Raw genomic sequence first — 24351 nt, forward strand, 5'->3', positions numbered from 1 at the left:
TGAACCTCTGGCAAAAAAGGCACCAAGCCATGGTATATAAAAGCCGAAGGAACTGCGGATGTTGTAAATCAGGTACCAAAACAAAGCTTCTGGAAAAGCCCAGCAGGTCTGGCAGCATCTATGAAGGAAAAAACAGAGTTATTGCTTCGAGTGGGGTGACCCTTCCTCAGAACCAGGCATATTCCTGCCTGGACATAGTTAGCAAAATGGAAAATATGCCTAATAAATGTGTCAGAATTCTTTGGGAAGACAGTATGCGGGATAGATAAAGGGAAGCAGTAAATATAATATATTTGGATTTTCAGAAGGTGTTTGATAAGATACCACATGTTAAGCTATTCAATAAAGCCTATGATGTTGGAGGTAGCATATTAGCATGAAGAGAGACAAGCTAACTAATAGAAGACGGAGAGTTGGGATAAGGGGGGCATTTTCAGGATGACAATGTGTAACCAGTGGGAAGCCATAGGGATCAGTGCTGGGGCCACAATTATTTACAATATATATTAATGGCTCTGATGAAGGAAGTGAATATACCATAGAAGAGCTTGGGGATGACATGAATGTAGGTGGGAAAGCAACTGGTGAGAATGACTTCAATGTCTGTAGAAAGATAGACAAAGATCAAATAAATGGGCAAAAATTTGGCACATGTAATATAATGCAGGAAAATTTTAGCAGAAAGAACAGAGGAGAATATTACTCGAATGGAGAAAGATTGCAGAAAGATACCACACAGAGGGATTTAGGAGTCCTACGCATAAATCAAAACAGGCTAGCGTACAAGCTTAAGTGGTGATTGGGAAGGCAACCAGAATATTATGACCCTTATTTTGAAAAGAATTATGCATAAAAATAGGGGCTCTTGTAAAACTGTACAAAGCACAACTCAGACCACAACTGGAATACTACAAGCAGTTTCGGATCCCTGATCAATGGAATGATATATTGGCATTGAAAGCTGTCAGAAAAGATCTAGTAACAGCCGAGTGAACCTTTTCAGGAAAGGTTGAGTAGATTTTTATTACTGTTTAGAAGAATGACAGGAGACCTTATTGAAAACACGCAAGATTGTTCGGGGACTTGGCAGGTTAGATGCAGAAAGATTGTTTCTCCTCTGGTAAAGTCTAGGAACACGGACAGGATTTATGAGTAAAGGGGTCACTTATTCAGGACAGAGATGCGGAGGAATTTCTTCCAATGGTAGTGAATCTTTTAAAATTCTTTACCATGTAGGGCTGTCGAGTCATTAAATATATTCAAGGTTGAGGCAGACAGATTTTCAATCAGTAAGGGAATCAAAGGATATGTGGAAAAAAGCAGAAAAGTGGAATGGAGAATCAGCCGTGATCTAATTGAATGACAGAAGACAGTTCATGGCTGAATGGCCTAATTTTGCTCCTAAATCTGTGGTCTTATGGAACATGACAATACAAATACTACTCAAATTTTGAAAAGCAAAGAGCATTTGGGATTTACAGCAAGAGAATGAACTCTAGAAATGTTCAGGTCACAGTCAATCATTGCATCAGTGTGATGCAAAGTATGCTATGAACAATCCCAAATAGTATACTAAAGTATTCAAAACTTAACGTGAAATGCAAGGTTTGGAGAAACAAGATGGTGATCTGGATCAAAGAGAGGGCATTGTATTGGTCACAAGAAGTTTCAGCCCAGTGACAAAAATACTAGTGGCAGAGTTTTTTGAAATGTGCAATATTAGATATTTGGACTGGCCAAAATGCTACCAAAACTCCAAGTAATAAGGACCCAGACAAAGTTAAGGAATTCAAGCATTCCATCAGTTTCACCTTTGGAGTGGATATGTTTGAAAATTGTGGTTGTACCTTGTGAAATAGTTGGATCCAATAATTTAATTAGCATGAGTGTTGTGTTGATTGAAACACTGGTCACCAAGTAGGCCATTGAGGAAGACAGCACAAATGACATGTATAATTGAAAATGGCAAAGCTATTGTCTTTCAAAAATCTGTGCCTTTGCAATTTACACAATTAGAATCATAATGTATGCCCTTCAATGAAAGTATAATCTCTCAATTAAAGAAATGTTATAAACAATTGGGACAGAAATGTAACAGTACAAAATTATGTCAAAACTACATTGGCAGGTTCCCCATCCATTCTCCACACAAAGTTTTCATAAACGATGCAGGAAGTACAATAAGTTCATAGAGTGGTTGAGTGATTGATTTGAGATTTGTACGAAATACTGAAGACACAGTCACAGCCTGTAAGTCTGCTAAGGTGGTAGCTATGAATTTAAGAAAAATAACATTTTGATTTATTATAATAAAATGGGAGGCTGGATGAACACAGCAGGCCCAGCAGCATCCGAGGAGCACAAAAGCTGACGTTTCGGGCCTAGACCCTTCTTCAGAGAGGGGGATGGGATGAGGGTTCTGGAATAAATAGGGAGAGAGGGGGAGGCGGACCGAAGATGGAGAGAAAAGAAGATAGGTGGGAGAGGAGAGTATAGGTGGGGAGGTAGGGAGGGGATAGGTCAGTCCAGGGAAGACTGACAGGTCAAGGAGGTGGGATGAGGTTAGTAGGTAGATGGAGGTATGGCTTGGGGTGGGAGGAAGGGATGGTGAGAGGAAGAACAGGTTAGGGAGGCAGAGACAGGTTGGACTGGGTTTTGGGATGCAGTGGGTGGAGGGGAAGAGCTGGGCTGGTTGTGTGGTGCAGTGGGGAGGGGGGGACGAACTGGGCTGGTTTTGGGATGCGGTGGGGGAAAGAGGAGATTTTGAAGCTGGTGAAGTCCACATTGATACCACTGGGCTGCAGGGTTCACAAGCGGAATATGAGTTGCTGTTCCTGCAACCTTCGGGTGGCATCATTGTGGCACTGCAGGAGGCCCATGATGGACATGTCATCTAAAAGAATGGGAGGGGGGAGTGGAAATGGTTTGCGACCGGGAGGTGCAGTTGTTTATTGCGAACCGAGCGGAGGTGTTCTGCAAAGCGGTCCCCAAGCCTCTGCTTGGTTTCCCCAATGTAGAGGATGCCACACTGGGTACAGTGGAAGCAGAATACCACATCTGCACATCTGCCAATGTGGTATACTGCATCCACTGTACCCAGTGTGGCTTCCTCTACATTGGGGAAACCAAGCAGAGGCTTGGGGACTGCTTTGCAGAACACCTCCGCTCGGTTCGCAATAAACACCTCCCGGTCGCAAACCATTTCCACTCCCCCTCCCATTCTTTTAGATGACATGTCCATCATGGGCCTCCTGCAGTGCCACAATGATGCCACCCGAAGGTTGTAGGAACAACAACTCATATTCCGCTTGTGAACCCTGCAGCCCAATGGTATCAATGTGGACTTCACCAGCTTCAAAATCTCCCCTTCCCCCACCGCATCCCAAAACCAGCCCAGCTCTTCCCCTCCCCCCACTGCACCACACAACCAGCCCAGCTCTTCCCCTCCACCCACTGCGTCCCAAAACCAGTCCAGCCTGTCTCGGCCTCCCTAACCTGTTCTTCCTCTCACCCATCCCTTCCTCCCACCGCAAGCCGCACCTCCATCTCCTACCTACTAACCTCATCCCACCTCCCTGACCTGTCCGTCTTCCCTGGACTGACCTATCCCCTCCCCACCTATACTCTCCTCTCCACCTATCTTCTTTTCTCTCCATCTTTGGTCCGCCTCCCCCTCTCTCCCTATTTATTCCAGAACCCTCGCCCTATCCCCCTCTCTGATGAAGGGTCTAGGCCTGAAACGTCAGCTTTTGTGCTCCTGAGATGCTGCTTGGCCTGCTGTGTTCATCCAGCTTCACACTTTATTATCTTGGATTCTCCAGCATCTGCAGTTCCCATTATCACTGATTTTGATTCATTATTTTGTAGGTTTGCCAACCAGATGTTGTTGTCAGTCAACAATAATGCATATTAAAGATAAGAAAACAATTGTGGAAAGGCAATAGGAAGTGGATAGGACCACCAGCAAAATTTTTCACTGATATGGGGGTGGAGATTAATAGTGATGAATTTAAGAGATGTGTTTGTGAAAATGAACATAATACTTACGATCCATCTAGCAGTAAATGAAATGGTTCACAAAATTTTGTCAGATGCGCAAAACTGTAAATTATCTTCTGTAGTACTATGGGCTGTCCATGCTATGAATTTGCCGCAGATGGCTGGAGAATATAGTTCATATCTGGAAAGTTGTTGGTAGGAATTCTATAGTTCCATCAACAATAAATAAGCAGCCTCCAGCTTGGGAAGGAGCTACAATTAACTTTACTTTTTCAGTGTTTGAATGCACTGCATACAGGCAGAAAGACTTTCATTGAAGACCAAGTATCAAAGTTTTCAGTCAGGCTTAAGATATCAAGAAAGATCATTCGAAGCCAGTTTTATTCCAGGGTGTATGGTTTATTTTAAGATAGAGGAGCTTAAAATAAAGAAGAGACCTGAGGAAAAATATTGGTTAAGACAGAATTATAATAATCATGCAGCACAGGAATCAGGCTGTTCAGGTACACTCATCAAGATTGCTTGGAATGGATAACAAATTTACAGAATTTGAAGGAATTATAGAAAATAACAAAGCAGCAGCCACTTCTCATACCCAAATGTTTCGTAGCTCCAAGGATCAAATTGTCATAGTTCACAGCTTGTCTGATGATAGACAGGTTGGTTCTGATGGTTAATGTGAGACCATTAGTTACAAAGGACAACAGTCAAAAGGTAGAAACTAAAGTCAAATATTGACCTAAAGATGAAGGGTCTAGGCCCGAAACGTCAGCTTTTGTGCTCCCGAGATGCTGCTGGGCTTGCTGTGTTCATCCAGCCTCACATTTTATTATCTTGGATTCTCCAGCATCTGCAGTTCCCATTATCACTTATTGACCTAAAAAGGCTAGTCAACAAGGAATTGCAACATTAGAAGCAGAGTAAGAAAGGCCACTGGAAAATATAAACGCTGGATGAATATACAGGATGAGGAGCAATGATTAGATCCCTGGATTGGGAGTACGAAATCAAGAAGGCAAAATGTAAGCCAAAACAGAAAGTGGTGTGGGAGTGAAAATGCCTCAAGGAAGAGATCACGGATCATCGAAAATGGTCCTATTAAAAGGAGGGGGGAATTCGGTGAGTGGTAGTCAAAGAGATAGAAGGCAAGGTAATTTAACTTAGTCAAGAGGTATTGTACAATAAAGCAAAGTTAGTGGCACAAGGTTTGGGAGAAAACTGGAGAGTCAAGAAATGAATAGGTTCTCCAACACTAGGAAAGGCAATTTTGAAAATTTTCTTTGTTAGTAACAAGTGCTTGAGAATAAAGACCAATTGATATTAAAGCTGCATTTCTGCCAGGAAATCAGCTCAAGAAGGATGCATTTCTTTATTCTGCAAGTGCCAAATGCGGTGGAGAAACTCTGGAAGCTAAATGTGTACACGACCTAAATGATGGCTCTGGAGTTTGGCACTTCTCTGTAAGGTCTGTCTGTCTGCCTAAAATTGGGCTGTCTTCAGTTAAAATCAGACCCTGCATGTTTTGCTGAAGCCATGAGGGGCAACAACTGGATCTCCTTAGGATGCACATAGATAACAGTGTTGTAGAGTGGGAGCAGTGAATTTGAAAACATTGTTATAAATGGGCTTATAGCACAAATGAAATTTGGAAGTTAGGCTTCTGGAACTTTTAAACAGATTGGATTGGAAATCAAGCAGAATGGATTGAGTCACACTTTGCATCAGCAATCTGAACTGGAAAATGTTAATTCCATCATCAGTCAAAGTATGGCCTCACAAAAGATGCAGAGGCTTCCAAAACTGAAATGGAGGAACTCTGCAGTCTACTTAATCAACTGAATTAGCACAACACCCAAAAACAGCCATATGCCATTTTGCTCTTTGGCTTGGGAAGCTAAAGAAAAATCAGAAGAATAGTAAAACATACCTCCATGGCAGAAATTCTCACTCTCACAGAGGTGGGAGATATGTTTTTCTTCATTCAAGTATTGGGAAATAATCTAAAAAAAGATTAAGCAGTAATACCCATTGTGGTGCTACCTTAGTTCGTCACTATGGGATAACATGTATTCAACAAAACGTGTGAATGAACAAAAACAAAAATCAATGACGAATATCGCAGTTTTAAAATAAATGACTCGTCTGTGAGGCAACTCTCCCAATTTTAGCATCAATCCCCAGAAGTTCTTAAGGAAGATTTTGCCGGGTTGAGAGGGCTGTTTTTAACGTTGTTGTTTCTAGTGCTCAAATCACAATAAAGCAACGAGCACAAACTAGCTACAAACGATTTTGCAAATTATTGATGCATACTTCAGCATATGAAAAGCTATCACCCCAAGCACACCTTTTGTGGACAGCTACTAAGCCGTCAGCACGTATGCATAAAGAAGATGTCAATCAGGTATTTTCTACCCTTCGTACTGTTAAGATACATCAGAAAATTCCTAGTTTTATCTAATCTAACATCTTGAGAGAGGTCATCAACCCACCATTGCAAAATAAGAGAACATCAAGACCAGTATTCCACTGTTAAGTACAATATAGTGCACAAGACCCAAACAAATAAATCATGAAGAATCATTTTGAGAACTTAAAAGGTGGACACTGGTTCACTGAATCAATGAACACCAGCTGTTAAAAGGGGTGAAAGACCTAAAACAACTATAAATCAGCAGCATAGTGAGGTCAAAGCTATCTCATTTTAAAATATTCCAATCGCTCACTCACTCACCAACCCTACTTGTCAGTGCGCACACTATCTCTCCTTCTCCCTCATCGCCTAGTTCTCTCTCTCCCTTGAAGTATCTCTTGCTCCCTTGGAGTATTTATCGCCCTTGGATCTGTGTTGCTTGTTCTCTTCTGGATGCATCCTACTGATATGGGGCTGGTGCCAGGGTGAGTGATGTCTAGTCTGGCAGGAAGATAATGGTGGTTTTAATTTAGAATAGCTATTGGCCAAATAAGACTGTAAATAACAGCAGATGATATCTGGTGTATTGTAGGAAAGCAGAAACCCATCAAAATTCCGTTAAGAATTATACTACTGTTTGGTATTCTATTGGTGACAGTAGTCACCATCAATACGGTGAAAACTGTGGAAAGATACTGAGACGTCAGGAGGATGATTTTGGTACAATCCACAAGTAGGAAGCTGTGAAAAGGGATGCTCAAGCACAACAAAGTGGCAAAGGATGTCGCAGACATGTGCCTAGAGTTTCAGCACCCTGGAGGTGTACCTGACAATGGGTTGTGGTGATTTATCTTTCCATTTAATTTGACTGTAAAGTGGGAAAGTGGGAAAGTAAAAATCAGTTCTGTGCTACACTGTGGATATGGGACTGCCTGAAAAATGTAATAAGATGTAAATGGGAATGTGTGGAGGATGGGTAGGAGAATGCCAGAGTGATCTGTCATGGGAAAAGTGATGCAAAAAGGATAAACATGGAATTCTGCCCAAAGAACCAGAACAGGATGACTGGGGAGAAATATTTGAAAGCTGGCACGAAAGAACATGGAGATAGCAAGAATTGCAAATGCTGTAGTCAAAGACAACACAGAAAATTTTCTGAAGGGCCCCAACCCAAAATGTCAACTTTCCTGCTCCTCTGATGCTACCAGGCCTGCTGTGTTCCTCAAGCTCTACACTGTGTTGCCAAAGAACATGGAAAATGTTAATATTGGGATTCTTCTGGAGCTAGAAGTGTCTACTGTAAACATCCTCAATTTAGAAAATCTGGATAGTACACTCCAAACCTTGACACAAAGATCATAGAGGTCTTTAGTGAACTAAATGGCAATGACAACAGAATACAGATGGGGATTACATAGAAATTGAGTTGCAAATGACATAATTAAAGTACTGGAGAATCATGAAAGACCATCAATCAAATGATAAAGGGTAAGGTAAAGGTGATTGAAAATGGCAAAATGGAACTTTGTGCAGCATCTATGATAATTGGGACAAATAAGAGAAAACTATGAACATATTGGGGAGGGTCCCATCTTGGCTTAGTAACAGTGGCTAAGACAGTTGACGAATAGGGAAATACACCAAGGGTATCAAGTTTACAGCTCCGACAACTGACCAGAATCTAGTTTAGAAATAATTGTGGAGGAGCCAGGGGTAAAGCCCTGGGGATGATATGGAGCTGCCAATGACTCCTAAGAATGAAATTGAATTGAACATCTCAGGTGGATAACATTGGTTTAATCAAGGAAGAAATATGGATGGAGCAGGAGAATGCTGTGCCCTGTACTGCTGAGAAAGAAGAGGAATTGTAGGTACCACGTTAGCCGAGTGCTTATCAGATAGATAAGTATCCTGAGCCAGACGGGATACACCCAAGGTTTCGGGAAGCGAGCGAAGAGATTGCTGTGCCTTTGGCAATGATCTTTATGTTCTCACTGTCCACTGGAGTAGTACCAGAGATTGGAAGGTGGCAAATGTCATTCCCTTGATCAATAAAGGGAATAAGGATAATCCTGCAAATTACAGACCAGTCAGTCTTACTTCTGTGGTGAGCAAATTATTGGAGAGGATTCTGAGAGGTAATATTTATGATTATTTGGAAAATTATGGTTTGATTAGAAACAGTCAACATGGGCTTTGAGGGGGGCAGGTCATGCCTCATAAACGTTATTGAATTCTTTGAGGATGTGACAAAACACATTGAAGAAGGTAGAGGAGTGGGCGTGGTGCATTAGCAAGGCATTTGATAAGGTTCTACATGGTGTTCTCATTAAGAAAGTAAGGAGGTTCAGGGACATTTGGCTGTCTGCATACAAATCTGGCTGTCCAACAGAAGACAGGGGGTGGCAGTAGATGAAAAGTATTCAGCCTGGAGCTCGATGACCAGTGGTGTTCCGCAGGGATCTGTTCTGGGACCTCTGTTCTGCGATCTTTATAAAAGACATGAATGAGGAAGTGGAAGGGTGGGCTAGTAAGTTTGCCGTTAACACAAAAGTTGGTGGAGTAGTGGACAGTGTGCAGGGTTGCTCGAGGTTGCAACGGGACAGCAACAGGAAGCAGAGCTCGACAAAGAAGTGGCAAATGGAATTCAATGAAGGAAAGCGTGAAGTGATTCATTTTGGAAGGTTGAATTTGAATGCAGAATACGGGGTTAATGGCTGGATTTCTTGGCAGTGTAAAGGAACGGAAGGATCTTGGGGTGCACGTCCATAGATCCCTCAGAGTGGATATCCAAGTTAATAGTGTTGTAAAGAAGGTGTATGGTGTGTTGGCTTTCATTGGCAGTGGAATTGAGTTTAAGAGCTGTGAGGTTATGCTGCAGCTTTATAAAATTCTGGTTAGATCACACTTGGAACATTGTGTTCATTTCTGGTCACCTCATTAAAGGAAAGATGTGGAAGCTTTAGAGAGGGTGCAGAGGAGATTTACCAGGATGCTAATTTGTGGACTTCTCTACCACATGAAGCTATTGTGTTCAGTTCATGAGATATATTCAAGAGGGAGCTGGATGTGGCACTTTCTGCTAAAGAGATCCAGGGGTATGGAGTGAAAGTGTAAGTGGGATACTGAAATTGCATGATCATATCAAATGGTGATGCTGGCTCTAAAGGACTGGGTATCCTACTCCTGCATCTATTTTCTACATTTTTGTATTGAGGAGACCCTGAGTTCAGAACTCAAAACAGACTATGATTTGTGGGAGTGAACCAGGCCAGTTCATCACACATGGGCAGTATTAACGTTCAAGTCAAGAAACTTACAGTGTAGTGAGTAGCAACATAGAGTAGGGAGTTGAATACAAAGATGTTAAGAGTTAATAACATACAAGTAATAAGTATTAATAAAGGTTAAATTGTATGAAACTCCAGCTTGAGTGTCTTTTTGTCTATAATGCCAGTTGATATCTTAGTCCAAAGATCAACGTACTGAAGTTGGAAGGTAACATGCAGGTCTTTTTCTTCCATGCCACCTGAGCCACCAGTATAGTCTTTATCTTTCCAATGTGATAACTCAACAACTAACTCTCCATGATGTATTCTAATTCTGGAAAGGTTCAAATTTAGTGTTGATAGAAATCCCAGTGAAAGACTGTAAACTTTCCCTTCCTAAAATATGGATCTTTTCCATTCTCTGTCTGCCTGTCTGCAGAAACCATACAATGCCTTTTTCTAATGTCAGCAGAAGTCAGAACTGGAAACAACCTACTACGAAGACAATGCTGAATCTCTGTGGGATGATTCTACCATTACAGCCAGATATTAGAATATACCTTACCGGTCTCCACAGCAGAGTAATGCACACTTGTCTGACAAATGTGGAGGCTATTGCTTGGCTTCAGGGGTTTGCAATCAGTAAATAACAATTTAATTCCATTTATCAATATTCTGAAATATCACTTTCGCATTTGCCAATGCACGAACATTCAGACAGAAACATAAATAAACCATTGTAGCAATGAAAAGATGAGAACAGAAATGAAAGAAATGTGGGAAGAACTTAAAACCAAATATTGTCTCATAGGCCAGCTGGTATGTGAAGACTTCAGTAATTGTTGCCTCCTGAAAACAGCAGGAATGTCTTGCTGCAATTCTACAGGACCATGGTGAGACTACAATACTACGTACAATTTTGGTCTTTTGTTGACACTCAACTGAGTGTGCATATCTTAATTGATGTCCTTCATGCAACAACTTCCCCTGGTTTCCTGTCTTCACAAGTTTCATTTTCCCCACTTGCACTGACTGACAAAAACCCACAAACTAGTTAAAGGGATCTATGTTGCCCCTTACTAACCAATCCATGATGACCTGTTCAACCCAACCACTTCTACCTTCTATCCTGGCACCCACTTTGGAACAACTTTTCTGAAAAAGGTCAAACTAAGAAACATCCTTTGGATCAAGGAATGGGAAATAAGGTAAGTGGGATTAGTCACAAGAAATTTGTTACTGACTTAAGTTGGCTTTGAACTACCATGCAAAAGTGGTTCCTGCTAAACAGGCTCAGTACAGGCCATAGCTCCTCTGCAGCCAACTTCCACCGCTTAGGCGTCTGTTTAAAGCTCTTAAGCATTTGAGAAGAGACACAAGCATAGTTGCACATGACAGAGGAATGTTCCACTGACAAACTGGCAGACTAATCACCTTAAACTCAACAAATATGTCGGCTCTTGCTTGGCTTCAGTGGTTTGTATTCAGGAAATAAAATCACAATTCTATTTATCAACATTCTGAAGTGTCTCTTTCACATTTGCTAATGCACGAACATTCAGAGGGAGAGAAACATAAATGTGCCATAAAAGCAATGAAAAAAAAAATGAGAACAGAAATGAAATGGATGTGATAAAAAGTTAAACCAACTATTGTCTCATAGGCTAGCTGCATGTGAAGACTTCAGTAAAGTTGCCTTCTGAAAGGAGTCGGATGTCTTGCTGCAATTGTATAGGGCCATGGTGAGGCTACAATACTGTGCAGAGTTTTGGTCTCCCTATCCAAGGAAGGATAATCTGGCCATGGAGAGAATGCAATGAAAGCTTACCAGACTGATTTCAGAGATGGTCAGACCAATGTATGAAGGGAGACTGAGATAAGAGGAACTGCAGATGCTGGAGAATCCAAGATAATAAAATGTGAGGCTGGATGAACACAGCAGGCCAAGCAGCATCTCAGGAGCACAAAAGCTGACGTTTTGGGCCTCGACCCTTCATCAGAGAGATGGATGGGGTGAGGGTTCTGGAATAAATAGGGAGGGGGGGGGGGGGGGGAGGCGGACCCCATAAGGAGAGAAAAGAAGATAGGTGGAGAGAGTATAGGTGGGGAGGTAAGGAGGGGATAGGTCAGTCCAGGGAAGACAGACAGGTCAAGGAGGTGGGATGAGGTTAGTAGGTAGATGGGGGTGCGGCTTGGGGTGGGAGGAAGGAATGGGTGAGAGGAAGAACAGGTTAGGGAGGCAGAGACAGGTTGGACTGGTTTTGGGATGCAGTGGGTGGAGGGGAAGAGCTGGGCTGGTTGTGTGGTGCAGTGGGGGGAGGGGACGAACTGGGCTGGTTTAGGATGAGGTGGGGGAAGGGGAGATTTTGAAACTGAAGTCCACATTGATACCGTGGTATATTGCATCCACTGTACCCAGTGTGGCTTCCTCTACATTGGGGAAACCAAGTGGAGGCTTGGAGACCGCTTTGCAGAACACCTCCGCTCAGTTTGCAACAAACAACTGCACCTCCCAGTCGCAAACCATTTCCACTCCCCCTCCCATTCTTTAGATGACATGTCCATCATGGGCCTCCCGCAGTGCCACAATGATGCCACCCGAAGGTTGCAGGAACAGCAACTCATATTCCGCCTGGGAACCCTGCAGCCTAATGGTATCAATGTGGACTTCACCAGTTTCAAAATCTCCCCTTCCTCAACTGCATCCCTAAACCAGCCCAGTTTGTCCCCTCCCCCCACTGCACCACACAACCAGCCCAGCTCTTCCCCTCCACCCACTGCATCCCAAAACCAGTCCAACCTGTCTCTGCCTCCCTAACCTGTTCTTCCTCTCACCCATCCCTTCCTCCCACCCCAAGCCACACCCCCCATCCCACCTCCTTGACCTGTCCGTCTTCCCTGGACTGACCTATCCCCTCCCTACCTGTACTCTCTCCACCTATCTTCTTTTCTCTCCATCTTCAGTCCGCCTCCCTCTCTCTCCCTATTTATTCCAGAACCCTCACCCCATCCCCCTCTCTGATGAAGGGTCTATGCCCGAAATGTCAGCTTTTGTGCTCCTGAGATGCTGCTTGGCCTGCTGTGTTCATCCAGCCTCACATTTTATTATCTATGAAGGGAGACTGGATTGGTTAGGACTTTTTTCACTGGAGTTAAGAAGCATAAAGGTGGGATCTCAAAGAACTGAAAAAATCCTAACAGGACTAGACAGGGTAAATAACAGAAAGATGTTCCCGATGATCACAGTGTCCAGAACTAATGTCACAGTCTAAGGATACAAGGTGGGTTATTTAAACCTGAGATGAGGAGAAATTTCTATACCCAGACAGTTGGTGAGCCTGTGAAATTCTCTGCCATAATAAATGGCTGAGTCAAAACGTTGAACATTTTCAAGAAGGAAATGGATAATAGTTCTCAGGGCTGAAGGGATCAATGGGAATGGGAAGAAAACGGGAACAAAATATTAAGTGGAATGATCTGGCATGATCATACTGAGTTATGGAGGCTGCTTGAACAGCTAAATGGCCCACTCTTGTTCTTATTTTCTATGTTCCTATATTGAATTTTATTGTCTCTATTCCAAAGAGTGTAAATTTAATTTAAATTTAACTAAATTTAACAACGCTATCATGCTAATTCTCGGATTTCTGTTTCTAAGTGTGACTTCAAATTTGGAAAAAGACCTCTAAATTTCTGACTAACGAACCATTGGCATTGCAACAGGAGAAAATAAAGTTAATTTAAATTTAAAGTTAATGATGAAATAGGGCAGGTACCTCCAATGCAGTTCTGAATCGTCCTGCTGCGACTGAATACTTCTTCTGATGGTAGTAAAAACTTGCGTCCTTTAAAGCTTTAGCAAGCCATTTATCCATTTGGGGTGCCAAATTCAAAGCACACGAAGTCATAGATTCTCCCGATTTGCTGGCTTCACACACTGATTGAGTACTTCTGTAATCTTGGGATTCTATAAATTCATACATTATTTGTTGTTCATCAACATATACCAATTTCATTTCAACATCCATTACACTTTTTAAGGGCACACGAGTGAGAGACTGAATTACTGGTGGATCTTGATGCTCTACTGCTTTCAATTCCTTTTTGTTGGCACATTTTTCTTCATTCTCTAGTTTTCTTTTGATCCCTAAGCTGTCTAATGTACTCTTTCTCTTTAGTTTGACCTTCCTTGTATGTGTCATTCTTTGGCTTAAATAGGATTCTGGTTTTCTGTTACACATTTTGTCATTCCCATCAGAAGGTCTAGGATGGTCAGCTGCATCATCCAATGTATTACTTTGAGATATATTGAAAGTATCTATTTCTTTTTCAATTTTAGTGTTGACAGCCACATTCTGTTTTCCATCTGGATTTTTCATAATTGTAGAAGCCATATTCAAACATTGATACCTAAATAAAGGTTACAGAATATGAATGATTAGAAATTGTTCTGGAATGCAGATAATTTTTGTCACATCATAGTATGTGTCTAAGAATTTGGCCCATCTGGGACTGTCTTAATTTTGTAATGTACTGGTTCTGCAATGGTAATTTTTATTTTAGAAGGCACCTTCACAACAAAAAAATTCAAAACTACTTTGGAACAGCAAAAGGATAAAGAGGACACTTTTGGAGAAGCTACAAAAAGACGGGGAAAAGATATAGTTTTAAAAGAAAGGTCATAAATGGAAATACAGATGTGGAGGGGTTCATGGAGGAATTTGCAACATTTGAGTCTTAACGAACTGAAAGCCATGAGTGTCAGTGGCATTGGAGAACAAAGCAGAGTTCCTTAAAAAGCCAAAGTCAATCAAATGGAGAGTTTGTGGTTGGATGTTAACAAGCTGAAGTTACAGGGGGTAGGCACAGATAATACCGTGAATATAAACATGAGTTTCAACAGTTAGTGGTGGTGAATGGCAGACAGATTTGTTCTTTTTAGTGAAAGAAAATGCCAGTCAAATATTGAATAATTCAAGGTAGAATAAAGGAACACCTGACAAAATAGTATCAGAATGTTTACCAAATGCAGATTTTGAAAGGTAAGTGTCACAATCTGAAAGCTGACTGTTCCAGCACAGATGTCATTCAAACTGTGCATAAAGGTAAAAAGTTAACTGCTGAAGTGCAGACTGGGTCAAAATCCTGGAGGGCCCTTTCTAACAGCATTGTGTTGTAAGTAGAACCACATGGACTGTGGTGATTCAAGTAGGCAGCTCACTACCATCTTCAAGAGGGTAGCTAGATACAGCATAAAAACTGAAAAAAAAAACTGCAGATGCTGTAAATCAGTTACAAAAACAAAATTGCTGGAAATCGTCAGCAGGTTTGGCAGCATCTATGAAGGAAAAAAACAGAGTTAACATTTCAAGTCCGGTGACCCTTCTTCAGAACTAGATATAGCAATTGGGATGAATGGGATCAAAGGTTATGGGGAGAAAGCCGGATTAGGCTTTTGAGTTGGACAATCAGTCATGATCATGATGAATGGCTGAGCAGGCTCGAATGGCCTCCTCCTATCTTCTATGTTTCTATGTTTCTTAATGAAGGCGATATCCTTGAGGTTGTATCACTAAATTATTATTAATCCAGAAACTCAGCTAACGTTCTGGGGACTGGGTTTGAATTCCATCATAGCAGCCAGTGGAATTTGAACGCAATTTAAAAAAAAAAATCAAGAATTAAGAATTTACTAATAAAATCTTTGTTGAGTGTCGGGAAAAAACCCATCTGGCTCAAGCAAGGAGAAAACCATCCTCATCTCATATAACTACATGTGACTTCAGAGCGACGGAAATGTAGTTGACTCTCATCTGCCCTCTGAAGTGGCCTAGCAAGCCATTCAATTGTATCAATCTCTATGAAGTCTCGACAAAGAAATAAAACCAGACGGGCTGCCTGGTATCCACCCAGGTGCTGAAAAAGTCAACCACAGAAACAGCCCTGTCAATCCTGCCAAGTCCTCCTTACTAACATTTGGGAGATGTATCACAGACTAGTCAAGAAACAGCCTGCCATAATTATACTGAATCAAACCTTACAGACCATGTCCCAAGTGCTGCAATCACTATCTCGGGATAAGTCCTGTCCCACCAGCAGGGCAGAACCAGCAGAGATGGTGGCACAGTGGTACACAGCCAAGAGGGAACTACCCTAGGAGTTCTCATGGCTTCTGGTTAAACATGGACATGAACATGCTGGTTAGAAAGTGCCATCCTTCCTCAGCTGATGAATCAGTACTCCTACATACTGAACAACACTTGAAGGAAGTACTGAGGCTGGCGAGGGCGCAAAATGTATTCTAGATGGAGGATTTCAATGTGCTCCGTAACGAGTGGCTTGGCACTAGCACTATTGATCAAGTCGGTTGGGTCCTAAAGCACACATTTGCTAGACTGGGTCTGTGGCAGATGGTGAGAGAATCAAAAAGAGGGAAACGATGTCCAAGTCTGGGCTGACAAGTGACAAATAACATTCATGCCACATAAATGCCAGCCAATGACTATCTCCAATAAAAGACAAGGTAACCGCTGCCCCTTGGTTACAATGGTGTTACCATCAGTGAATTCTACTCTATATACATCCTTGGGGATATCATTGACCCAGAAACTCAACTGGATTTGCCACATAAACAAGTGGCGACAAGAGCGGGTCAGAGGCCAGGTATACTGCAGTGAATATCTCACCTCCTGACTCTCCAAAGCTTGTTTACTACCTGCAAAGCACAAGTCAAGCGTGTGACAGAATACTCCCCATTTGCCTGGATGAGTGTAGCTTCAATGCTCACGAAACTTGACACCATTCAGGACAAAGCAACCCACTGGATTGGCAATACATCCACTCCCTCTACCACTAACACTCATTGGCAGCAGTGTGTACAAAATGCACTGCAGAGATTCACCAAAGATCCTTAGACAGTACCTTCTAAACACTTCCAGCTTGAAGGACAAGGGCAGCAGATACAAGGAAACACCATAAACTGCAAATCTGCTCCAAGGTACTCACCATCCTGACTTGGAAATATATTGCCATTTGTTCACTGTAACTGGGGCAAAATCCTGGAATTTCCACCCTCATGGCATTTTTGGTCAACCTACAGCTTGTGGATTGCAGTGGTTCGAGAAGGTAGCTCACCACCATTTTTTTGAGGGTAAGTAGGAATGGGCAATAAACGCTAACCAGCCAGTGACACCCAGGTCCCGTGAATGAATTAAATCAGCGATTGGCAATGAATGCTCACCAGCTAATGATGCCAACATCCCACCAGAGAATAAGAAAAAGTCTGGTTTCGAACCTACCACAAACTTGCAAGCTAAAGAACAAGCCCTCAAAAGTCAAACTCTTGATTTAATATTATACAGAAATAGCTTATACTCATAAGAAGTTATCGTTCTCTTTGCAAAGAAATGGACAACCATGTGCAACACAAGAGCTAAGGTGTGCTATAAACTGAAACCAAAACAATAGTGCAAACACAGTCTGAGACTGAGTAATAAAATGAATAGCAACAGAAACAATAATAGAGGAATTATATTAGGGGATTTCAATAACTCCATTACTAATTGGGATAATCATACTATAAAGGGTGGAGAAGGGGCAGATTTCTTGAAATGTATATAGGACAGCTTTTTATACCAACATGTAGACGGTTCTAGAAGGGACAGGTGTTAGAGGTAACAGTGAGGGACTATTTTGGTAACAGCCTCCACGATACCTTTTAGCTTGTTGTGGAAAAGTGGAAAGATGGTCTGTTAAAAAAACAGGGGTTGGATTGGGGTAAGGCATATTTCATTAAAATAAGGCAAAATCTGGCTAAAATAAATTGGGAACAGCTGCTTGAGAGTTAACCTATAGAGGAACAGTGGAGGCGTTCAAGAAGGTACTGGTGAGAGTACAGGCCTCAACATGTTCCCTTTCAGGTAAAATGCAGCAGCAATAAGCCCAGAGAAACAAAGATGGTTATAGGAATATTCATGATAGGTTATAAAACAGATGAGAGAAGTGAAACAGGTAAAAAGGGAGTAAAACAATGGAGGATGTTTAGGAGTACAGAGAGTAAAGACGGAAACTCAAGAAAGCAATTAGGAGAACAAAGAAGAGCAATAGGAGGCAAGATTAGGGAGAATCCCAAGATATTCTGCAAGTATATCAAGGGGATGAAAATAGATAGCAAAAGAGCACTGCCCATTAGGGACCAAGGGGAAAATCTGTGCATAAAGGTTGAGTACGTTAGTACAGTATTCCAGGGTAACTTGGCAAAAATTGGTCTACTGGCAGGAGATTGAGGGTGTTTGTGAAACACTGTTTGTGTGACTGGAGTCTGGTGTGTAGTCATACCAGTGCTGGATCCTTTATTGTTTGTGATATTCATAAATGATATAGATGAGAATGTGGAGGGATTATAAATAAGTTTGCAGATGACACAAATAATGGCTGGATAGTTTACAATAAGGTGGAAGGTCTAAAGTTACAAGATGATATAAGCAGATTGATCAGATGGGTAGATCAGTGGCAGATGGAATTTAACCTTAGAAAATATGAGGTGAATCAGTTTGGAAGAAGGAACAAGACAAATGAGTACTCAATGATTGGCAGGACATGAAGAAATTCATAGGAATAGAGGGATCTTAGGAGATCTGAAGGTGGAAAAACAAGTTAGAAGGATAGTTGAGAAGGCATAACTGATGGCTGCCATTATCAGTCAAGGCACAGATTATAAGAGCAGGAATGTTATGTTGGACCTACACAGAACTTTGATTGGGCCACAGCTGGAGTGTGTGCACATTTCTGGTCATGATACTATAGAAAGGATGTAACTGCACTGATGGAGTTGTAGAGTAAATTCATTAGGTTGTTGTCTGGGCAGAGCATTTCAGTTGTGAAGACAGACTGGATAAGGCCAGAGATGATGGGAACTGCAGATGCTGGAGAATCCAAGATAACAAGGTGTGAAGCTGGATGAACACAGCAGGCCAAGCAGCATCTCAGGAGCACAAAACCTGACGTTTCAGGCCTAGACCCTTCATCAGAGAGGGGGATGGGAACAGGGTTGTGAAATAAATAGGGAGAGAGGGGGAGGCGGACCGAACCCATTTTTCAATCCCCACCCTTGTCTGCCTTCCGGAGAGACCACTCTCTCTGCGACTCCCTTGTCTGCTCCACACTCCCCTCCAACCCCACCACACCTGGCACCTTCCCCTGCAACCGCAGGAAGTGCCACACTTGCTCCCACACCACCTCCCTCACCCCCATCCCAGGCCCCAAGATGGCTTTCCATATGAAGCAGATGTTCACCTGCACATCTGCCAATGTGGTACACTGTATCCACTGTACCTGTTGTGGCTTCCTCTACATTGGGAAAATCAAGTGGAGGCTTGGGGACCGCTTCGCAGAACACCTCTGCTCGGTTTGTAATAAACAACTGCACCTCCCAGTCGCGAACCATTTTAACTCCCCCTCCCATTCCTCAGACGACATGTCCATCCTGGGCCTTCTGCAGTGCCACAATGATGCCACCCGAAGGTTGCAGGAACAGCAATGGTATCAATGTGGACGTCACAAGCTTCAAAATCTCCCCTTCCCCCACTGCATCCCAAAACCAGCCCAGCTCTTCCCCGCCTCCCTAACCTGTTCCTCCTCTCACCTATCCCCTCCTCCCACATCAAGACATACCTCCATTTCCTACCTACTAACCTCATCCTGCCCGTCCCCCCCCAGACTGATCTATCCCCTCCCTACCCCCCCACCGATACTCTCCTCTCCACCTATCTTCTCCGCTTCGGTCCACCTCTCCCTATTTATTTCACAATCCCCTCCCCATCCCCCTCTCTGATGAAGGGGCTAGGCCCGAAACGTCAGCTTTTGTGCTCCCACAATGCTGCTGGGCCTGCTGTGTTCATCCAGCTTCACACTTTGTAATCCCGGAGAAGGCCGTGTTATTTTCTTTGGGGCAGAGAGGGTTCAGGGGATACCTCACTGAGGTGGAAAGATTGAGTCATGGACATGTGGATAGCAAGCAGCTTATCTTAACCATAACTTTTAAATTGTTCTTGGTGAATACTTGTGGTGTCATAACATTCAAGGCAATGCATCTTGTAAAGTGGGACTTGTGTAGGTAGTAGTGTATTTTTGGCAGTACAGACTTGATAGGTCAAAGGGCTTCTTTTGTACTTGGAGTATGATTCTAACTAAAAAACCAAAACCCAAAAGAAAGGGAGAACGAATTAACAGAAGCCAAATAATGAGAATGAAGAAGTTAATGGCATTAAAAGTTCCCAGGGGAACAAAAGTGTTTCCATGCTAGCTTTTTCTAAAAAAAAGATGAGAACATTGCAAATACCTTTATTATAATCTTCCAAACAAATTGTTCTCTTAGATTCGAAAACTGTACATGTGGCTTCTTGATTTTAAAAATGTTGAGAGAAAAGCCAATGCACAACAGAGCAGTTAGCTAAACATCTGCTGTCAGCAAATAATCAAAATCTATAATTCTTAAAAGTTGTGACTGAGCATCTTGAACACTTCTAGTTGAACAGCAAGCCAGCTGGAACATTTAAAGGATTGGTGATACCTGACAAAGTTTGCCAAAACGTTTTTAACAGCTGCTAGGAGAATGTCTTATGATACTTTTTTAAAAAATCTAGAATTGCAGAAGATCTTCAAAAGAAACTTCCTTGATAAAGGAATTAGTTTATGCTGAAGTACATTGAATTGAAGGCAAATTGTTGAACTGGTTTGGATTTTGGCTGAGACGCAGGTGACTGAGTGTAGTGAAAGTGCACGAGTATCTAAACGGTAAGATGTGGTGAGTGGTATCCCCCTGGGAAGTGTTTCTTAAATACTTAGATGACGGAATAGAGAGTCACATACCAAAGCTTAATCAGTGACACAAGTATAGATTGCATTATAGATGGAAGCGTAACATTACAAATAGTTCAAGCAAGTGCAAAAACTGCAGCAAAGTTCAATTGAGCTAATTGACTAGTCACCTATTTTGAACTTCACAAAAATCAGAGTACTTCCTAAATGGTGAAAAGGAGAGGTCCTTTAAAAGATTATTAAATCAGATTATTAAAGAATGTGAGTTAAAAAGTGCAACTTGAACACAGTGCTGGGAGTTTGTGAATTGAAGGGATCTTAATCTCTTTCGAACAACCTAAATTTGTTGGATGTTACTATTTAATTTGAAGTTACATTTAAATTTAGCAGGTAGGAGCCTCAGCAGGGACTACAAATTATCCACTGTGGAACAGCTGTAATTAGCTCATTAGGAAGCTAGAATGAACTTGAATGGGGGTGTTTGTGGCGTACTGATAACGTCCTACCTCTGAACCAGGAGGCCCACATTTAAGTCCTACCTGTAATAACATCTCTGAACAGGTTGATCAGAAAACATTTCAAAAAATGAACTTGGAGGAGTTCTTGTGCCACAGCCACAGTCTCCTTACCTCTAAACAAGGCGGCCTGAAGGGTTGTATAAAAGTCATCTCTGAATATGTTGGTAAGAAAATGTCTAAATCCTGGCGGTGCCTTCATTGAGAGGGATGAAGGGTAAGTGAACACTATCAGGAAGGACGTGAACATGTTGGAGACAGCGCAGAATAGGCTTGCAAGAATGATTCCAGAGTTGAGAACTTTCAGTTATGAACAAGATTAGAGATGTCCTTGGACAGGTGAAGTTGAAGTGAAGATTTAGCAGAAATTTTCAAAATCATAATGGTCTGGACAGAGAAGGGAGGGAAATAATGTTCTTACCTCTAAAATCAGTAAGATTGAGAATGCACAGATTTGAGGTTTGGAAAATGTGAGCAAGAAAACTTTTTCATGCAGCAAGTAGATAGGATTTAGGATGCATTGCCTGGAAGGGTGCTGGAAGCAGAATCAACTGATATATTGAAGTGGGCATTAGATGATTGTTTTGAATAGAAATAATGTGCAGGGTGACAGATAAAAGGCAGGAGAATGGCACAATGCTAAACTGAAGAGCCACTGAGACATAATGGGCCAAGTGGTATCTTTCTGTATCAAAATGGGGAGGTGATGACGGATTGGTGTTTTTGCTGGACTGTTAATCAGGGATCTCGGTTTGAATCCCATGACAGCAGATGGTGAAATTTGAATTCAATAAAGTATCTGCAATTGTGAATGTAGTGACGACAGTGAATCCATTGTTAATTTTGGGGCAGCATGATGGCTCAGTGGTTAGCACTGCAGCCTTACAGCACCAGGGACCCAGGTTCGATTCCAGCCTTGGGTAACTGTGTGTGCAGAGTTTGCACATTCTCCCCGTGTGTGTGGGTTTCCTCCAGGTGCTCCGGTTTCCTCCCACAGTCCAAAGATGTGCCGGCTAGGTGGATCGGCCATGCTAAATTGCCCGTGGTGTTCAGGGGTGTGTGGGTTATAGAGAAAGGGTCTGGGTGGGATACTCCAAGGGGCCACATGGAATTGTTAGGCCAAAGAGCCTGTTTCCACACTGTAGGGAAGCTAATCTAAATGATTCTACACTTCTGTAATGGACAGGTACAGACAATAACCAAAGGTTAATTGAATGCTAGCCTTCACATATGTTTTTATTTGTTCCTAAGATGGGAGCATTTCTGAAAGACCAGAATTTGTAGCTCATCCCTAATTTGTTCCCAAGAAAATGGTGTTGATCCATTTTCTTGAACCACTGCACCTCATGTGGTGTAGTTAGCCCATGATGCTGTTAGAAAGGGAATTCCACGTTCGCTGTCCAGTGGTAGGGAAGGAACGGTGATAATGTTCCAAGTCGGGCGGGGGGGGGGTACATGGATTGCAGGGAAACTAGCAAATGACTATGTTCCCAAAAGTCTGCTGTCTTTATTCTTCTAAGTAGCAGCTTTGGATGGTGACAGTGAGGAGGCTTGAGTTCTTGCAATGCATCTTGCAGATAGTACATATGCTGCCACAATCAGAGAGGTGTAGATTTACCAGGACAACACTGGAACTTTAAGAATTAAATTATGAGGAAGAACTTACACAACCTAAAGTTGTATTACTTCAAGTTTAGAAAATCAAGGGGCAGTTTCATCACAGTTTTCACAATATTAAACAAAACTGATAGTTTACATAAGTAGTTTCTGATTTGGAACATAACCTACAAATTAGAACTAGACATTTTGGGAATTAAGTTGGAAGCACCTCTATATGCAAAGGATTGTAGGACTTTGGAACACTTCCCATAAATAGCAATTGATTCTAAACCATTATTTATTTTAAATCTAAGGTTGATAATAACTTTGGTTAAAAATTGAGGCAATAGCACAGATGTGGTTTAAGGAAGAAGACTAAGTTTTAAATATTTCTGGGTACAAGGTATTGCAGTATGCTCCACATACCATCCATATCATGAATTGTCTTATAGGAGGAGCAAAAGCTTCAGATACTTTGTCTATTGCAGAGAATGATATATCACCAATGAGTGGAGTCTAGATAATTCCCATGGTGTTTGATGAGCTTAGAGTCATGGGTTTCTCCTCACCTCTGCTGCTTTTGCTCTTACAAGCATCTATTCAGGGGAATTCTTGATGAAAACACTGCTTTTTGTCTTACAATTTAAAACTTAAAATCCAAAACCATGACCACAATTAGCAAACTGGGAATAGCAAAAATACTCAACATCAAGTTTTGTTAAAGTAACCAACCCAATAAGATATTTTTAACATTTACGTCTGTCTATAATGTGACTTGGTATCCAGCAACCTCATTTTGAATAATACTTATCTTTTGGGAAGCAGACCTTTGAGGTAAAGACTGAGAATTCAATGTTAGACATCAGCATATCACTTTGGGCCATCCTTCATTCATACAAAGGTCTGTAGATAGTCTCAGAGATAGCAGAAACTGCAGATGCTGGAGAATCTGAGATAACAAGGTGTAGAGCTGAATGAACACAGCAGGCCAAGCACCATCAGAGGAGCAGGAAAGCTGACCATTTGGGCCGAGACCCTTCAGAAAATGAAGGGTCCGGGACCGAAACATCAGCTTTCCTGCTCCTCTGATGCTGCTTGGCCTGCTGTGTTCATCAAGTTCCACACCTTGCTATCTGTAGATAGTTTCACTTTTTTTGACACCAAATCGATTGATTTTTACGTGTCTTTTTTTTTGAAATACTGAGTTTGGGGGCCTCTCGTGTTCAAACAGTGAGATCAAACGTCCAATAAAAATGGTTACCACACTTGTCTCTCGACACGATAATTGCTTATTCAATAAAAGATAAACGAAAACTTGTGCTTTCTATATTGTAAATGAGAGCCACACAGTAAGGCAAACGCTCACTGTGCCAAATGAATTCCCCCAGTAAATCCATCGTTAATCGTAGATCGCTTACTTTTACAGTGAGAAACACTATTAATGTTTACATAAACAAAGTGGACACAAACATAATCCAATATTTGTATAGTGTTTTAAGTTTAGGTTACAACAGAGAATGAGAGTGATAACCTTTTTCAACACCTTGACTTATAGTATCCACACTACTTACTTTCAAAACTGAGGACCGCTACCTGCCCTACACTCCAGATGCTGCGAAATCTTTGACCGTAGACTCAGGTGCGTGCGCTGCGTTTGAATGCAAACAGTTGGTGACGAGGGAACACGCGACCTCTTGCCCAGCCCCGCCCTGCCGATGTTCGTCGTCATGTGAGACCTCTG

The 24351-nt window shown here is 42.0% G+C and overlaps 1 protein-coding gene across 1 annotated transcript in view; it reads right to left on the bottom strand.

The window, feature by feature from the left end:
• Window positions 1-14072, bottom strand: part of LOC125457738 (spermatogenesis-associated protein 16-like) — a 111458-nt gene extending 97386 nt beyond the window's left edge. The window contains exon 1 of the mRNA XM_048542322.1: window positions 13455-14072. Within this exon, the coding sequence (XP_048398279.1) occupies window positions 13455-14072 (618 nt within the window). The remainder of the gene's footprint in view (window positions 1-13454) is intronic.
• Between the last annotated feature and the right edge of the window lie 10279 nt (window positions 14073-24351).

Source organism: Stegostoma tigrinum, chromosome 14 (genome assembly GCF_030684315.1).
Source record: "Stegostoma tigrinum isolate sSteTig4 chromosome 14, sSteTig4.hap1, whole genome shotgun sequence".
NCBI classification, from domain to species: Eukaryota; Metazoa; Chordata; class Chondrichthyes; order Orectolobiformes; family Stegostomatidae; genus Stegostoma; species Stegostoma tigrinum.